Source organism: Sminthopsis crassicaudata, chromosome 5, assembly GCF_048593235.1.
Source record: "Sminthopsis crassicaudata isolate SCR6 chromosome 5, ASM4859323v1, whole genome shotgun sequence".
Classification (NCBI taxonomy): Eukaryota; Metazoa; Chordata; class Mammalia; order Dasyuromorphia; family Dasyuridae; genus Sminthopsis; species Sminthopsis crassicaudata.
Window position 1 is genome coordinate 216,306,214 of NC_133621.1, and position 19,715 is coordinate 216,325,928.

Below are 19,715 nucleotides of genomic sequence, written 5' to 3' on the forward strand. Positions count from 1 at the left end.
TGCATACCTAACACATCTCCACACATCAAAATCCTCATTTTTTAAAGGCCCAATTCTGGTGCCATTGTTCTCTATATGTCCTTTTCTGATCTATTCTTTTCTGTACCATCATCTCATGCCTTCCCCAAGAAACTGAGTGGTTGCTGTAGTCTGTACTCTTGTAGGGGATGTCTGTAGGCCTTATTTCCTTAAAAAAATTAATGTATTAATGTGAATTTAACATGTTAGCATTAACCAACATGCCTTTTTAATGTAAAAAGAAGAAAGGAGATTGGATAGGAAATTGAATTTCGGTTACCTATATTTTAAAAGTATATCTGTAACTTTTACATACACACAGAGTTAAATAAATCATCTCACCCCCATCAATGGAATCCTGGACCACTTCTAGAGAGACATGCAGTTATCTGGCAATCTTTATTTCTACCAAAGCCAAAATGAGTTTCATGTCACACATTCAGAAGGGAAAAAATAAAATGCAAGAGAAGTTCTCTCATTTTTAAAAGGCTGCTTCATGGGTGGCTCATCCTGGCTCAGTGGTCAATAGTTGATTTGCTTTGTTATCTCAAAGAACAAAGTACTGCAGGTCATGAGTCATAGTGTACTTAGCCCAAGGTTATATGGATCACTAGGTTTCATTACATAGATATGAATGCACACACATATACATATTCACAGGTTAATAAAGTAGAAAAAAATTTCACATGTGATTTTAACTTTTGTTTTTAAAGTTCATATGCAATTAAATTGCTTATTATTTTAAGGATGGTGTGGGATAGGAGGAGAAAAAATTAGAACTCAAATCTTACTAAAAATATTTAAATTGTCTTTATATGTGATTGGAAAAAATAAAAGTCCATTAGAAATAGCTTTCATATACCATATCTCTCTCTTTCCCCCACCTTTAGGTAGATTATAAACTCTCTTAGGGCTGAGTAGTGGTGCCTTTTATCTCTGTGTTTTCAATACTGAGTAATATATTTTGCACAAAGCAGTTATCTAATATTATCTGTAAAATTTAATTTATATAAAAGATTATGAATTTTTAATTTTGCAACCTTTATCCATAATGGGATTGCTCCAAAATGTCAGGGAGTTAATTGTCAGAGTAAAGAATTTTGTCGCCCCCAGCAAGGTTTTTAAATAGCAATCCAGTAAAGCATCATAAGATGATTATATATGATGCCTTTACATGGGGGAAAATGTTATATATATGAAACTTCTATCTTATTATTTTATTAAGCATTAATCATCATGTTTGAGAGCCCATACCAAATTTGTGAAAATATTTATTAAATTGTTTTATTTTAAATTTATTATTTTATTATTATCATAATTCTATATTATAATGGACATAGCAGATGAAATGACATTTGTTTCAGTGTTGAGAACAGAATTGGGGGAAATTATTGGAAACTTAGCTACAATTTAAAAAACATTTTGGTTATTCTCAAAATAATTTTTATTGACTGTTATTCTGTTTTGCATCATATTTGTTTTCAGAGTACTCCAGGGAAATCGGATTAGATCTATTACGAAAAAAGCATTTTCTGGCTTAGATGCACTGGAACACCTGTAAGTAAGGAATCTTGTAAATTCTCACTGTTGGGCATTTTAAAAGTCAATTATTTCTGATTCATTTTTACAAAAAAATCCCAGAAAGATACAATTTTCACAATATATTAAAATTGTGACTGTAGGCAAATCCCTTGACCTTTCTAGCCATCGTGCTTTTTTCTATAAAATGAGGGTTTAGACTTAATAGTCTCTAAGTTTCTTTCTACCTCTAAATCTCAGAAATATTTACTTGTCTATTTGTTCTAGCTATTTCCCAAGGTTATCATAAGGATATATGTTTTCTAGGAATTGTAATGTAGATTTTTAAAAAGTGCACTTTTTGTGAATTTTATGCAAAAGGTAAAATATCTGACAATAAGTGAAATATAGATTGTCACATTTATTTACTCCCACTTGTATGACAGGTCTTCAGATTCACTTTACTAGGCAAAAAACATAATATAGAAATAAATTGGAGAAAAAGAAAAGGATTGGGCGCATGTCACAGAAAATAATTTGCTGTTCTATTTGTTATTCTGTGTTGTACAGCTGTGTTCATATAAGCTAGCTAGCTAAGCTTCCTTTATTCCTCCACACCTCAACAGTTTAGTTGAAAATAAAATTGAACTTGCTTAAAAGCAAAAGAAGGCTAGAAGTAATAGGTCCATTTTTTACAAAGCCTAAAGAGCTACAAAGAACTCTTTTTGGTTCAGCTTTAAGAAAAATCTCTATGTTCTATTGGCTGAATTATATAGCAATTCCCAAGAAAGCCTATGCTGCTTTTGTACAGCTGGAATTGTTAGGAAGCTTTCCCTTATCTTAAGATGAAATCTGCTTTCTTGTCATTTTCATCCATTCATCCTTGTTTTTGGCTTTTAAAGACAAGCAATACCTAATCTTTCTAGGCCCTCTTCTGCTTAGACTTCCACACATTTTAAAGTCCTCATTATACCTGTTGAATCTTCTCTTTTCATAACTAAACATTTGCAGTTCTTTAACCAAAACTTGTGTGTAGAAGTGTTTTAAGTTCCTTGATTCTGGTCGTGTTTTTCTGGAAAAACATTGATTTATCTTTGTCTTTAAAATCTGGCACCCTCACTTTAAGACATAGCATTCTAGATGTGGTTTGAATAGGACAATAGAACAAATATCCATGATCTCTTTTGTTTTGGATGCTAAATAATGAAATTTAAGATCACATTATCTTTTGACTGCCATATTGCACTATTGACTAATGCTTAAATTGGAGTCTTATTAAAATCTCTGCATTGTATCCTAAACCAATTGCTCCTTCATGCTTCGCAATATTGCCTTCATCTTGTTAGTAAAATTTTTGAAAACTAGTACAGGTAATTTCAATTTAGTCCCCTTTCTTTTCATTATTTTGTCCCACTATTCTAGCTTGTTTCTATCTCTTTTTAAATATCATAATTATGTCATTCACTAAATTATAATTGAGTGCCATCCCTGAAGTCAGGAAGATTCATCTTCCTGTGTTCAAATATGGATATATGACTATGAGTAAGTCACCTAACCCTCTTTGCTAAGAAAACCTGTTTGGGGATTTGAAGGTTTTGAAGAGGTCATGAAGGTCAGACATGATTATAAAAGAAATCAATAATAACAAACTTCGTGTTATTTGCAAATTTGAGAAACTGGCTTTCTCGTCTAATGATTGTTAGAGAGTTTGAACTGAGTCTAGAACAAATCTCTGTTACTCCATTTGGGAATTCCCATGCTGTCATCCGTCTACCCAGTCCATCTCTATATTTTATACATAAGGCAAGATTGGTAGCACAATGGAAATAGTACCAGACTTAAGTCAGAGGACATGGTTTCTGTTCCCGGTGGTTTTTTTTTTTTTTTTTGTTTTTTCTTTGTTTGTTTGTTTGTTTCTATATCTTTGTGCAAGTCAATCAAACTTTCTGTGCCTCAGTATCCTCCTAGACCAAATGATCTCAGATATCTCACCAGTATTTCAATGTGTTATTCGTTAAGAGTGTGTCAAAGACTCTGCTGAAGTTTGCATAGATAATGACAGTGGCAATACTGTGATATGTCCATCTAGGAACCTCATCCATAAAGAAAATTAGATCTGATAAGACTTGTTCTTTCTTTCTTTCTTTTTTTTTTTAATAGTTTTTATTTACCAATATATGCATGGGTAATTTTACATTGACAATTGCCAAACCTTTTGCTCTAATTTTTCCCCTCCTTCCCTTCCCCCAGAAGGAAGATGACCAATACATGTTAATTATGTTAAAGTATAAATTAAATACAATATATGTATACATGTGATAAGACTTGTTCTTAATGAATCCTTGCTTCCCCAATTTCCTGACAGACAATGCTTGATCTGTTTTAGAATTTTACAAGGAATCAACATTGATTCACCATATATATTTTTGTATACCTCTTTTCAGAGACCTGAGCAACAATGCAATCATGTCCTTGCAAGGAAACACATTTTCACAAATGAAAAAACTTCAAGAATTGTAAGCTTTTATTTTTCTTTCAGATTGTTCTGAGCAATACATAGACCATAAGATATGCCTTTGGGTTTAAATGAGATCAAATGAAAGTACATTGTAAAGCCTTAAAGAACTACACAACTATCAGGTCCCACCCTCCATAATATTATAGTCCTGGACCATAAGAAACATCATGGAATAATGTAGAGAAAGATGGGCCTTGAAACCAGGAAGACCTGATATAGGTATTCCTCTTGACATATAGCTGGCTTAGGAATCCTGGACGAATCATTTAAGCTCTCAGTGATCAAGCCTACTCACTGTAACTATAAGTTGCAGAAAATATACTGACTTGCCAATAAGGTTAAAAAAATTTCCTTCTCAGTTAGTTTTCAATATCAGTAAAATCACAGGTCTGATCCTTCTGTCTGTCACTGTTATTCCAGATAGTATGACAGAACAGCCACAATTTTAATAGTATTATTTCTATTACCAAATACTTTGGCAGATCTGTTCTTTATCATTGTAGCTACTCATTCTAAAGAAAAGGATCACTACTTACCCATTTCTATCTAAACTTTGAAATTTGATTTTGTCACATAAGAAATAGACGTGGAGATTCCGGGGAGGGTGACAGGCTAGATCCTGAGTTTGATCAGGCAACATGGTTGTAGGCAGAAGTTTCTGTAGTGATTTTTATAACACCAGCATTTACAAAAAGGGGGGCAAAAATGAATTACACATGTTGTTGCATCATAATAAAGATGATCCAGAGAGGGTTATACTAACTTGGGATACGCATTTTCAGCTTTTAAATGCATCTGCTTGATATTATTTATTTGCATTGATTGGCTTACAGAAATATGTATTTCATAGGGAAAAACTTGAATATAATTACTCTCCTCAGGCATTTAAATACATCGAGTCTTCTGTGTGATTGCCAGTTAAAGTGGCTTCCACAGTGGGTGGCAGAAAACAACTTTCAGGATTCAGTTAATGCCAGTTGTGCCCATCCTCAGCAGCTAAAAGGAAGAAGTATTTTTGCTGTGAGTCCAGATGGCTTTGTTTGTGGTGAGTATGACTATTCTCCTCCTATTATGGTTTTCTTTTCCCTACTCAATTAAAGAATATAGAAATGTAGATATGAGTTTACACTGGATCTTCTCCATCACTGTGGAGAATACTTGCATTACTTGATGTTTAGGATTAGGACTCCTTGAACAAGGTAGGTTCTGTTGTCTTTCAAGGAATCTTGAATTATCTGAATGAATATATATTGTTACTTATTGATCAAGAGCTTGTAAGATGGCATAGAATTTTGCTTTATTAAAATTAAATACCTTTTTTCATATTCAAGAAGAGGAAAGCACAATAAAAACTTAATTTGTCTACATCTTGCAGTCATTTCTGAAATAGGAGCAATATGATTTTTATGTGATTATTTATATGTGATTAATTATGGCTTTGACAAGCCTGTTGGTTCCATTTTAATCCCTTCATTGAGGAGATCCTCTCATAATTTTTTAATAGGATCAAATGTAGATCACAGTAATGAGGTGGCACAGTGGATAGAGTACTAGAATCAGACACCAACTATGTGACCCTGGGCAAGTCACTTATCCGTGTTTGCCTCAGTTTCTTCATTTGTAAAATGAACAGGAGAAAGAAATATCTTCAATATCTTTTCCAAGAAAATTCCTAAAGGGGGTTGCAAAAGGTTGGACACAACTGAAATAACTCAACAACAAAAGCACAACTTGACAGTTATTGGTTTTTTCTGTTACCTTTTATTTGTATTAATAAGCTCTGAATTTTTTCCTATGACCCCATTATTTTTCCCTCTAGTAACCTTGTTTTTCAGTCCTATGATGTCTTCATAGTTGCATTGCCTCCAGCAAGGATCTCTTCTATGCACTTTGTTGTATCCAGTTGCTTTGCATATTTCTGTTCTTTATTACAGCCATTTCTACCATCTACATATATAATAACATTAGGTTCCTAGCATGGTAGTTTCACTTCAATGATAGGAAAAAAAAATGTATTATAATTTTTTAGAAATATTTTCCATATTATCTATTTATTGTACTCCTTCCATTTTTTAAAATCTTTAAATTCCCTTAAAATGATTTGCTTAGTTGAATGTCTTGCCAATCTTTCTTTAAACTGGTTTTACCCTTTTTACCCTCTGTTATGTCTTTTTTGTGAGCTAATATTGCTTATAATGGTGTATCATACTTGTAAGATTTTATAAGTTTTATGTTCTGAGTTTTGCCTTTGGCAGACACTTATCTCCATTTGACATGTAAGTCACACTTGCTAAGATATATATATTTTTTCCCTTTTTTTCATATGCCTGTTGATTGACTTAGCATAAGTTTAACTTGATTACAAAATGATTAGAATCAGACCCAATGTCCTTTTTATTGCTGATGTCCCATGAGGCAAACGAGAAGCAAAACAAGGGAAGCCAAAGAACAGTAAATAGAAATGTCATGATTCTAGATCATCAACGCTTTCTTTAAAAATAAATAAATAACTAAATCAGCACTAGACATGACAAAGCCAAATAACATTACTTCCTCAAGAAGTGAAAGATTATATTTACAGAGATTAGATAAGACTACTTGTTGATATGAGATTTAATTCTCAGTCAGCCATATGTGTCAAACCATCAACTTATCAGAGATAGGATCAGAATTTAGAAAAATCAAGAAGGAAGAATAATAATGAGAAAGAAATATGCTTACAGTGGACAAACTCAATCCTGAACTATTTACATAAGTAAAATCATTTGTATCCCGGGGTTGACTGTGTCTTTTCTAATGGCAATAAAATGGCATCCTCTTATCATGTAGAATCAGAAAAGAGTGCTACAGTGGCCTAGAATCATAGCTCTAAATTGTGGGTCAGGGAATGGATCCTGCCTTGAAGATTAACTAGCTGTGTGACTGTGCCTCAGAGCATATAGTACTATGCCTGGCACATAGGATGAAATATTTTTTGATTGACTGATTGATTGATTAATTAATATCTTCCTCCAAAGGTTGTTGTAAGAGCCAATTGATGTTATGTATATTAAAAAGCTTTATATAAGTGTAAACTGAAGCAAACAGGGTAAATGACCAAACAGGCCTATGACCATACAACTAGTAAGTGTTTGAGGCCAGATTTGAACTCAGGAATATGACCCATTCTATCTACTGTACCAATTAACTGCCTTCTAAAAACAACAAAAAAAGCTGTTGCAAAGATCAAATGAAATCAATCATATATGTAAAAGCATTTTATAAATGTAAGTTATTATGACTGGCTAATTAAAAAAGACATCTAATCTCTTCTGCTTTCAAGGGAACTTAATCAAATATGGTAGTCCATAATCTACTTCTAGCAGACAGTCTCCAACTAAGCTTTTTAATGGTTGTCCTCATTGCTTAGAGCATTCTCCCTTCTCAATTCTGTTGATCCTGGCTTCCTTGAAATCCCAAATAAAATTCCATTTCTACAGGAAACCCTTCCCAACTTCTCTTAATTCTAGTACCTTCTCTTTTAATTGTTTTCTGATTACCCTGTATATAATTTACCTTGTGTATATTTGTTTGCATGTTGTCTCCCCCATAGATGGCACATAGTAGGTACTTAGTGAATGCTGATGCATTGATCGAATTTAAAGATATAGTCTAAAATATCTCCTTGATGTGCATATTTGAGTAGTTCATAGTCTTTGGACCCTTATGTTATTAATTTTTATGTTTCTTCTTTGTTTATTTTAAAAATAGATGATTTTCCTAAACCTCAGATCACAGTCCAGCCAGAGACCCAGTCAGCAATAAAAGGCTCCAACTTGAGTTTTGTCTGCTCTGCTGCTAGCAGCAGTGACTCCCCAATGACATTTGCCTGGAAAAAAGATAATGAACTGCTCCATGATGCTGAAATGGAAAATTATGCACACCTTCGAGCCCAGGGAGGTGAAGTGATGGAGTACACTACCATACTTCGGCTGCGTAATGTCCAATTTACCACTGAAGGGAAATACCAGTGTGTCATTTCTAATCACTTTGGTTCATCATACTCTGTCAAAGCCAAGCTAACTGTAAATAGTATGTAATTCTCTTCTTACTTTTGTATATAAAAAGACTAATTGTTGTAGAAAAGTCTGCTTTTTTCCCTTTTTCTTTTCTTTGTCATTACTTCCAACTTGGGTCTTAATGTGATTTCAATGACTGATGCTCCCATTTTAGTGTCTTGTTCTTGTAGGTCATTATGTTCCCATTTGTGTTAGCTTTGTTACATAGATCTTTTGTAGTCAGTTATATGGAAGATTGTGAATTTAAGAAAAGAAAAATAGATCCATAATGGAATCATGACATTTTGGGTCTGAAAGGAACCTTAAGAATCAAATGACAGAATCACAGATTTGGAAGGACCTTCAAAGGTCATCTAATTCAACTTGTCCTCAACTGAGAATTATTTCTCCAGCAAAGGCTCATACAAACTTCTCTTGAAGACTTCTTGCAATGGGAACATCCTAAGGCCATCCATTCTACTTTTTTAGTATCTTTAATTGTTAGGAAATTTTTCCTTATATTGAATCTAAGTTTTTTCTCTTTGCAACCTCCACATATGACCTTTAGATTTAGGGCCAAATAAACGGTCCAAGTGTCCTTTAAATGGAAATATCTGAAATAATTTTAAATGAGGGAATCAGAAGACCTGAATTTACTTTCTACTTCTTACTAGCCATGTAACAGAATCAGTCACTTAACTCTGCTGAGCATAGTTCTTTCCATCTCTAAAATGGAGATAATTTTTATCTACCTTGACTATATCACAGGGCTATTTTGAGAACCAAAGGAAATAAACTGTGTAAAGCTGCTTTAAAATTAGGCAAACAAGATCAGATTGTAAGGTGGAGTAATTACAAGGATGGCTAAGGTACTAACATATGCCTTTCTGATTTTAGTGCTTCCTTCATTTACCAAGATACCCATGGACCTTACAGTTCGGGCTGGAGCAATGGCCCGTTTAGAATGTGCTGCCATTGGCCACCCAGCCCCACAGATTGCTTGGCAGAAAGATGGTGGCACAGACTTTCCAGCAGCTCGAGAAAGACGCATGCATGTCATGCCAGAGGATGATGTATTCTTTATTGTGGATGTAAAAATAGAGGATGTTGGTGTTTATAGCTGTACTGCCCAAAATAGTGCTGGGAGTATATCAGCAAATGCAACATTGACTGTTTTGGGTGAGTTAAACCTTAAGATTCTAAAGCCAGAGGGTTTGGGACTAAGCAGGTACAGAGTTACAGTATACTGGATGTTTCCCAAAGAGTCCTTGAGGTTGACTCAGATGAAAAGTTTAGGGTAGTGTGCTACCCATTTTAAAGGGCTGTGTGATGGAAGGAGACTTGCTCCCACCTTTTTTCTTTTGTTCTAAGTGCTGTGCAGTCTCTTAAAATAATCTGTGTTGTATTTGACTTTGCATAATGAAAACAGGTTAACTCTAGGTTAAAGTAGGTTACCTAATAACTAAAAGTAGGGGCAGCTAGATACCATAGTTGATAGAGCACTAGGCTTGAAGTTTGGGAAGACTCTTCTTTATGATTTCAAATCTGGCCTCAGATGCTTAACTAACTGAATGGGCAAGTTATTTAACTCTGTTTGTCTCAGTTTCCTTTTTTGTAAAATGAGCTGGAAAAGGAAATAGCAAATCATTCCATTATATTTGTCAAGAAAACCCAAATGGGTTTGTGGAGAATTGGACGCAAATGAAATGATTGAAGAACTAAAAGCATATTATTAAAAAACTCTGGCTACTCTTTTTCTTCTTTACATACTGTTGTGGGAACCAATATGGAATTAAATAGTCCTTTTTTTTTCTTCTCTTTAAGGCAAAATACTTTCTAAGCTTTAAAGAACTATGCAAATGTCAACTGCTTTTATTAATAATATTATTTTAGCTCATGAGAAGCAGCATGACTAGAGAGCCTGTCTGGGAATGGGAAAAACCTGGATGTAAAGCTCACTTCCAACATATATTGACAGAGAAATAGTACTGTAAATTATGAACAAAAGATAATTGTCTAGAGAAATAGCTCTAGAAGAGGTAACTACAATAATCCCAAATCAGATAGTTGGTTTTAAGAATTTATTTTCAGTACCATGAAAAAAGATTATCAGTATTTTCTTATAAGATCTGTTCAGAAAAAGTTTCCATGTAAAAAACTGACTACTTAGATTAAACAGCAAATATAATATTAATTTATTTTTCTAAACATCTTAATTTAAATATTAAAAAGATTTTGCTTTAGCTTTGTTGCAATTTCCTTTGCTGTAGAATAAAAACAAAACAAAATACAACAAAATTGAGTTGGAACATAGAAGTTGACTAAATAGTCTATCTCCATACATGTTAGCCTAGTTAAGGAACACTAGTGGATGAAAAAGAAAATATGACAACAAATGCCATTTACTTTCAGATAGAAATAAGAATCTAAAAGAAAATTCTTTAGCTGTTGAATGTTACAAAATTCAAATTTTACCTTAAAATAAATTATCTTACTAGATTTAGTGATATATATATAAGTGATATATATATATATATCACATATATAAGTTGAGATACTGGAAAAAAAATAAAACCAATATCATTTCAGAAACTCCATCATTTCTGCGACCGTTATTGGATCGAACTGTGACTAAAGGGGAGACGGCCGTCTTACAGTGCATTGCTGGTGGTAGTCCCCCACCCAAGTTGAATTGGACTAAAGATGACAGTCCTCTGATTGTAACAGAACGACATTTTTTTGCTGCGGGAAATCAGCTATTGATCATCGTGGACACAGATATGGAGGATGCTGGGAAGTACACTTGTGAAATGTCTAACACACTTGGAACTGAAAGAGGGAACGTTCGTCTTAGTGTAATCCCCACTCCCACCTGTGATTCTCCCCAGAATGCTGCCCCATCATTAGATGATGATGGATGGGCCACCGTGGGAGTTGTGATCATAGCAGTGGTTTGCTGTGTGGTGGGCACTTCCTTAGTGTGGGTGGTCATCATATACCACACAAGGAGGAGAAATGAAGATTGCAGCATTACAAACACAGGTGTGTAAATAGAATCTTGGCACCAGGTATAAAAGTCATGTGTTTTTGTGGTTCAGGAGTAATTTTCTCCTCCCAACATATTTGTGTATCTCTATGTCTCATTCAGTCAGAAGGGTGACTCATTTGTTTCAGTCTGTAGAAATATGACCAGTGAAAAATAGCATCACTATCATTATTCTTTGCCCTACCCCAAGCCCAAAATGAATTTTTTCTTTGGCTTAAATGTACATTTCAAATCACACATTGAAATACAGCATAATATATAATTTTTCACCATTGGTATCAGAATGTAGAAAAGTCTCAGTCTCTCTTTCTCCCCCTCTCTTTTTCTCTCTTTCTACATACATGCACACACACACACACACACGCACACACGCACACACATACACCTATCTACACACACACACACGTGTGTGTGTGTGTGTGTGTGTTATATACTTAAGGTATTTTATCAGACTCTTTGTGGTCTTTGCTTGTGGGGATTTAATTTGGCTTATTGTATATCTAAGACTTGTAATGTTAGTTTATGTTGTGTGGAAAGGAAAATCTTGATCTGATTTAGCATTTTTTCAGGAAAAGGACTCTAAAATTAGATGAGATAATCCAAGGTTAACTTTTAAAACATATTCTATTCTCTAAATAACAGCCCATTATCTTGTTCAAGAGAAAATTACTTGATCTAAGCCAGTTTTGTTAGAACTCAGTTCTTATTTCATTAGGCATATATTCAAAAGTGTAGGAATTATTATAATATTGACCATTGTTCAGAAAGAAGTTAACATGTATTGTAACAGTGTTTGCTATTTTAGATATTGTGTTATTTATAATGTAATTATTGATATAATTATGTATAATATTATGATGTTATATAATATATATATATATATATATTTTAGTCCATTCTGTTTTTTTCTTAATCACAGATGAAACAAATCTTCCAGCTGATATCCCAAGTTATTTGTCATCCCAGGGAACATTAGCTGAAAGACAGGATGGGTATGGCTCATCAGAAAATGGAAGCCATCACCAATTTATCACTTCTTCAGGAGGTGGCTATCTTTTACAACGTGACAATAATGGTAGGTATTTGAAATAAAAATGGATGTCAGACTAAGTGCTTTACCAAGCATTGATGCACAGAAATTTAGTATCCAGCCCAAGGTCATTGGTGTAAAGCTGAGTTACGTAATCTTGCTTTCTCCACTATTAGGAAATATTTCATTGTGTCCATGTACACCAAAACAAGTACTTAGTGAATTTGAGGTCCTTCATGCAACACTAAGAATCCCTACTTTTATAAAATTAAATTTTTTTTAGGCTATGACCATATTCTATTGGTCATTTAAATGAGAGTACCAGTTTCTAAACATGTATTAAATACTTGTTTTCTAGTAAGCACTGGGAATTTAAAAAATGAAATCCCATCCCTCAAGGAGTTACTGTTCTTTAGAAGAAGATAGTGTGTATACATATAAATAAATACAAAATACATACCCCACAAATGCAAGTTCCTTTTAGAGAAGTGGAGACATTAATAACTCTGTATATCCCAAAAGGAGTCATGTTGGACGTTACTTCAGTTGAACTCTCAAGGAAACTAGGAATGATAAGAGACAGAGGCAAGGAGGTAATGAATTTGAAATTTAAGGAACAGATTATACACAGACACAGAGATAGGAGACGCAGTTTTGTGTGTCAAGGATGGCAAATTTGGCTAGACCACAGAATGAGTGAAGTGGAATGAGTAATAGGTCTAGAGAGATAAGCTGGGGCCACACTGGAAAAGATTATATGTGCCAAACCCAGTACTTTATATTTTATTTTAGAGAAAATAGTGATAATTATCAACCCCCTTACTAAATCACTGAATTAGTATCATTCTTTTAGTATGAAAAAAACTAATTCTGACTCAGATTTCTTTTTTTTAACCCTTTTTAAAGTAGTATTTTATTTTTTCAGATACATGCAAAGATAATTTTCAACATTCACCTTTGCAAAACTTTGTATTCCAAAATTTTCTCCCTCTCTCCCCATCACTCTCCTCCCAAAGACAGCTAGCAATCTGATATAAGTGAAACATATGCAATTCTTTAAAACATATTTCCATATTCCTAACTCTGCTTTCTTCAAAGGAAACAGGGTTTTACAATGGCTCTGAAGTAAGGTGATCTGGTTACTATCCCCCATAATCAGTGACCTCAGACAAATCACTTAACTGGAGGTCAATGGTAACTTCCCTAACCTTCTTTGGCCTTAAGAAGTGGTCATAAATTTGCCCCAATGATGCAGTAGAAGTGTTATTTATAATGACCTAAACAAAATGTTCTATTATTGGAGGATGGGAGAGAACGCAAATAGGAAAATATTAATTTGTTGTTAAGTGATTTATTTGTGTGATGCAGTAGATAGAATGCCAAGGCTGAAGTTGGAAACTTGATGAGTTCAAATCTGACCACAACCACTCATGAGATGTGTGATCCTGGGCACGTAACTCACTTAAACTTTTTTGCCTCAGTTTCCTCATCTGTAAAATGGCGATAATAATAGCATTACATCACAGAGTGGTGTGAAAATGAGATCATTGTGAAGATTGTAAAGCATGAAACACAGTGACTAACACATAGCAGATACTATATAAATGATAGCTATTTTGACAATGATATATTTCTTTTTGATTTCAAGGCACTTGTCATATGGATAATAGCAGTGAGACAGACATGGAGGGTGTCACAGATCCATTCTTATGCCACTACCTGGGAACAACAGGCACTGTGTATCTGAAGGGGACTGTCTATGGCTCTGACTCTTTTGATACCTACCGCCCAGGTATGTAGATTTGTAGCTTGAATAGAGATTGAACTGTCATGGTTCCCAGTGGAATTTCTAGAATTGACATTACTCTTGTTTTTTTCTTTTTTTTTTAACATATAAAAAGGTTGTAGCCCCGACCCAAGGACTGCCTGCTTAGATCATTATGAATCTACTTACATAAAGAAAAAAGACTGCTACCCATGTTCACATCCATCAGAGGAATCCTGTGAGCAAGATATAAGTAGTGTTGGAATGCCATCTTCTATGAGTAAATTAATCAACTCCATCTACATTCAAAATGAAGGACCGGGGATCAAAAGCTTGTCTCAGAACAAAAATACTGTGGATTTTAATGTAATCCAAGAACCATCATCTACTGCATCCAGTAATGCTTTTATGGGTGAGTTTCTTAGTTGACTTAAGTTATCAGAAAAGCAAGCCCCCAGCTTATAGCGCATAAATACAGTAGAAAATTTAGATGCCAAATTTGTGAAAAAGGATGACATATTTAAAATTGGAATGTACTTTTAGAGGTCATCTAATTCAAACTACTCATTTAACAGTTAGGGAAATTGAGGTTCTAGGAATTTAAGTGACTTGTGCAAAGTCATAAAGGTAGTGTGAGGAAGAACCAGGATTCTAATAGTATATATAGCGTGGCTTTTACTATATCATGCTTTTTCTTATGGAGAAGTAAATTTGTGATAGTGTAAATGTTCTTTTAGGGATATTCAAAGAAGAGGAATTTTTTTTTACTTTGTTATGCACTTAATCTAGATTTGAGAGATTGCTTTTAGGAGCTTTCTGGGAAGCACTGTGTGTGGTAGCCCCAAAGAGATGAGTGTTCAGGGAGTGGCATACAAGCTCAGCCCATCAGCCATGTGGAAAAAGTGGTTTTGGGCTACAAAATACTTTGGGGTGGAGCTGAGTATACAGCATTACTGTGGTTTGGGATGTCTAGTAGCTAATAACTGAACCCACAGAAGAAGGATAGGAAACAACGGGTCTACCTAGCAAGAAGAATTTGATTCTCTTCTGGCAGAAAAGATCATCATAGTTGAATGCCAGCAATTGCAAGGCAATAAGATATAGGTTTGGGTATTTTTTGTTTAATCAAATATGACTGGAAGATGAGAGATGACAATGGATGAATGCATTTATTGAGTGGATAGGAATAAAGAAGAATGGAAAACACTTAATTTCCTAAATTCCACTATATAAGTTACCCCACTCATATTGTATGTCTACTAGGGGATTAAACACACCAGAGATAGTCATTGAAAATTTCTGTTTAAGAGTTTAGGGACCTTAAAAAATTTAAATATTTTTATGTTTAAACCTTAAAGTGCTATATAAATGTAAGTTATGTAGGTAAATCTAGGATTTCATTTATTAAACACTCCATCCACCCATCCAGATGCCAAACACTCCAGGTTCCTCACTCTATCTTGCCTTCTGCTCACCCCTTTCCATATTTTAAGGATACTAGTCTAGCATTTAGGCTTTTTACCTAGTCTCATTCTTGATACTTAATTATCCCATCTCTTCATCCTTGAAGCTGCCTTTTATTGTGTGTATGTGTATGTGTGTTTTCAAGCAATTGGACTTAAGTGACTTGCCAAAGGTCACATAGCTAGGAAATGTTAAGTGTCTGAGGTCAGATTTGAACTCAGGTCCTCCTCTATCCACTGCATCACCTAGCTGCTCCTGAAGCCGCCTTTTAATAGCACTTTTAGAATATAAGACAATATTGGTAATCTGTTGTACATGAATACATACATTTTCATTTCTCTTTAGGTCTTTCACAATTTTGATTCTTCTGAGGTCATAGAGTTCAGAGCTACATTGCATCAGCATTGCAATTTATTATAATAATCATTTTTGTTGATATGTGTTCTTTGTTACAGGAACATTTGGAAAGCCTCTTGGGAAGCCTCAGCTGGATGCTTTTTCAAGCTGTGGACAGCCAAAAACTTTACATATGAACCCTCATGACTCTCAAGACTATTATTCTGAATTAGAAGAAGATGAGAGAGAGAGGACAATTTTTCAAGGAGAAAATCACACGCATACCTATAAACAGGTCTTGGAAGGCTATAGGACTCCTACTTTTCAGTCTTGTAACCTGGATACATAGCTGCACTGGTATTAACTATTGAGTGGAACCAAAGAAATCTTTAAACATACTACCTCAAGCAGACTTTTATTTAAAAGAAAGAAAATCCTAAGACTAAAGGAAACTGAATTTTTAAAGGACACCCCAAGATGCCTATTTATACAAATTCTAAAAACTGCCAAAATGTTATAAAATTTTATACAGGGAATAACTTTCATATAAAATATCATTTTAAACTATTTTATAGCTTTGTTTTATGCAGAATTGTATCTTTTGTAAATTAATGGTATAAATATCATGACTATTTTATGTATTTTTATAATGCCAGATTTCTTTTTTATTGAAAATGAATACTAAACCCTTTAAAAAAAATAGCACAGTCTTCTTCCTTCTTGGAATAGAGGTGGCTCAATTTTTTTTTCCTCTACACAGGAGATGTAATTAAGTATGGGTCTATGTGTCCCAAAGTCCATGCAGATGTAGTTAATCATAAAAAATTTGGTTTTTAACTTAAATCTTTAAAACTTACCAATTTTTATCCTAAATATTTTGCATCTCACAAATGAATGAATATATTTGTTTCATTAATGAGTCTCTAAATGTACATGTTCAATGTTTATTGATGAAGGGTATGTAGTAATACAGCAGAAATGGCCAAAAGCACTTTGCTATTCCACCAATGCATTTATGCCACAGTTTAAGCTGTACCCCAATATTTTGCATTGTTCAATTTTTTTACTTTTTCAAAAGCACTTTTACATTCATCATCCATATACATCTGGAGAGGGGACAGTGGTCATGTGTTGCATTTCTTTCTTTTTTATCCCTATTTTACAGATGAGATAACTGAGACAGATTTGCCCAGGGTCATACTCAAAAATGTATGAAATCAGATTGGAACTTTTAATTCTCTTTTACTCCAGACACAGTACTTTCTATCACCCCATGTGCCATCTAGTTCCCTCTTCTAAATGATTATGTTATCTATTAAATGAGATGTTGTATCTGGATGATTCTACAATTGCACATCCACCAAAGGATTTTTCATGGTTTACTAGAATTCTGAGGAGAAATGTTGCTTATAGAATACTTATGCTGAAAACCAAATACCAACTGTAATACTTAAAACTATCAGAAGTTTCAGTTAACAAATCAAGGAAAATGGTTTTAAAATATTTGGTTTCTATTAATGGAGCTGATGTCAGGAAGACTCATCTTCCTGAGTTCAATTTAGTACCTGTGTCACCCTGATGAAGTCACTTACACTGTTTGCCTCAGTTTCTTCATCTGTAAAATGAACTAGAGAAGGAAATGGCAAACATTTAAGAAAATCTTAAATGGTGTCATGAAGAATTATACATTACTGAACAACAAGTATTTGGATGTGGGAATGGGAAAAGGCGACTACACATGAAAAATGAATGTAATTCTTTGTTTTACAAAATAAATTTCAATAGGTGGAAATAGTTAAAGGAAGCAACTCATTAAATTTGATAATTCCAAAACCCATGATTTTTGTTTTTGTTTGGTAAATTCTTGGTGGTTTTTTAAAGTTTAAAAATCAAACCTCTTGACAAAGGTCTAATAATATTAATTCCAAAAAAAAGTTACTAGTATAGCACATGCACATTTTTAGGCCTTAGTACTTTGAAGGTGCAAATTTATATACTTGTCAGGTTTCTTTGAAACTAAATGGAAAGCAGCTGCTGGTCTAGTTCACATCATTACAATTTCTTTTCAGAGGAAAAGTTGGAAGCAAAAGGCTTCCCTGCTGAATATATCTGAATTTTAGAACTTTGTTCTTTGTAAGCCAGAAACCTGGCACCCAGATTGCAATATAACCTTCCCCTTTTTATTTAGACACTAGAATAGTAAGACAGGAAGTTGATCCTTCTTTAACCCACCAGAGACCAAATGCAGAGAATGGATTTTATATGCTTCAACTTATCATATTTCTAGATTTCTAAATATTGCTATTAATTTGTCTTTATTATTTCCAGATGTGATAACAGACATTAGTAGGGGCATTATTCCATGAGTATGAATTGCATTGTGAAATATGAATTCCAGATTTAAACAAAAATTTAATTCCACAATGCATGAAATTTAAAAATTAGATTTGTCCTCTAAATTAATACAATTATGACTCCTTGCTTACACATTTTTAAACATTTGGATCAATGATAACACAAGGAATCTAGAATAAGATTAGGAAAATGCATTTGGCCTTGTTATTTATAAGATTTTTAATTTTAGAAGTTCAAATGGAATTATTAATCAAGATTTTCCATGTGATCCATAACTGAAAGTAGATTCCTAAAATACTATGGATTTTAATTGTACACATATATCAAGTAAATTGACCATTCAATTTGAACCTTATTGAGTGTACTAAATGGAGTATTCTCTTTTTTTAAAAAATGTATGTATTTCACATAAGATCAATTAAGTCACCTTGATGGATATGTTACACATCCTTTACTTTCTCTTTATATCATAGATCACATTGATGAGGAAAAAAGAACATTTCTCTATTTTGGTATCAAACCCACACTCAAATCGGTGTCCTTATTAATAAAGGTAAAATTTCTGATCACTTGATTCAGAATCATGATGCCTGCCTTTCCTGTGTAGCTCTTGCCCATGTCTTCTCATAAGTTTACCCAAGGTAATCTACCCAATATTCTGAGGCATCTCATGTATTCTCTGACATGAAAAGGATACAATCAGATAATTTATGTGTTATCCCTTGCTCCCACCACATGATCAGCCCATAATTTTTGTCTGTGTGCTTTTTTGACAAAATCCTTTCTACTATTTATTAGATTTAATTCCTCATTTGTAACGTGTTACATGCAGCCTGCTGACACCCACCCTTGAGCCTTTCTATTGCCTTTGAGTGCTTCTCAATTTAAATTATTTCAAAACTATAGAGAGAGTTATTTAGAGACATGTAACATGAATTTTAGGTAATGTAAAAGCAGAAGAATTTTGGTATTTGAAAGATGTGCCTTTGTCTCAGGGAAATTTTTGAGGTCATTAAAATAACTTTTCTGTTTCCCAAAAGCAGTAATATAGCCTATTTGCCTGCTCAACTCTGGCCTCTATTTATTATCTCTATGTGGTTTCTGCATTAATATATTCTCTGTACTGTATAGGAAAACATTACAAAGTACTAATTTTATCTGATAAATCAAGGTAGTTTTTTTTAATATGTTAGAGGAAACTACATTTTTAATTCTAATGTTTTTTTTATTTAAAAAAGCAAATATCTGTGATCAATTTATCATTTTTTTCTCAGCTATTTTTCCAAGACTGCATATTCAAATTTACCTTTCAAGATAGTGATGATTTATGCCCTCTTTTTTCCCTCGAAGATCAAAGCTCACATAGCTGTTTCATTCTTATAGTCTGGAGAAATAGACAATTTTTAAACATAGTGCTATATGAAGTAATGTTCTACTTGTTTAGTGGTTGTGGCACCTCAGGGAAATGTTGCCACCATTTACTAGTTCTATGATCTTGGCTAAGTCATGTCCCATCTCTGGCTGGGACATAATAGACACTAGGAAGAGACTTAGTTAAAGGAGGAGATTTGAAAAATTGTTCTCTAAGTTTCCTTCCAACTAGCAATCTGTAAGTCTGAACACAGCTG

At 33.7% G+C, this 19,715-nt stretch overlaps 1 protein-coding gene across 1 annotated transcript in view; it reads left to right on the plus strand.

Annotated features, from left to right (window-relative positions):
• LRIG3 (leucine rich repeats and immunoglobulin like domains 3) overlaps positions 1-17,565 on the plus strand; it is a 57,107-nt gene extending 39,542 nt beyond the window's left edge. Inside the window, 10 exon segments of the mRNA XM_074269812.1 lie at positions 1,504-1,575; positions 3,981-4,052; positions 4,936-5,099; positions 7,805-8,125; positions 8,989-9,270; positions 10,681-11,133; positions 12,057-12,212; positions 13,816-13,959; positions 14,069-14,344; positions 15,852-17,565. Coding sequence (XP_074125913.1) covers positions 1,504-1,575; positions 3,981-4,052; positions 4,936-5,099; positions 7,805-8,125; positions 8,989-9,270; positions 10,681-11,133; positions 12,057-12,212; positions 13,816-13,959; positions 14,069-14,344; positions 15,852-16,081 — 2,170 coding nt within the window. The 3' untranslated portion in view covers positions 16,082-17,565.
• Positions 17,566-19,715: the final 2,150 nt, after the last annotated feature.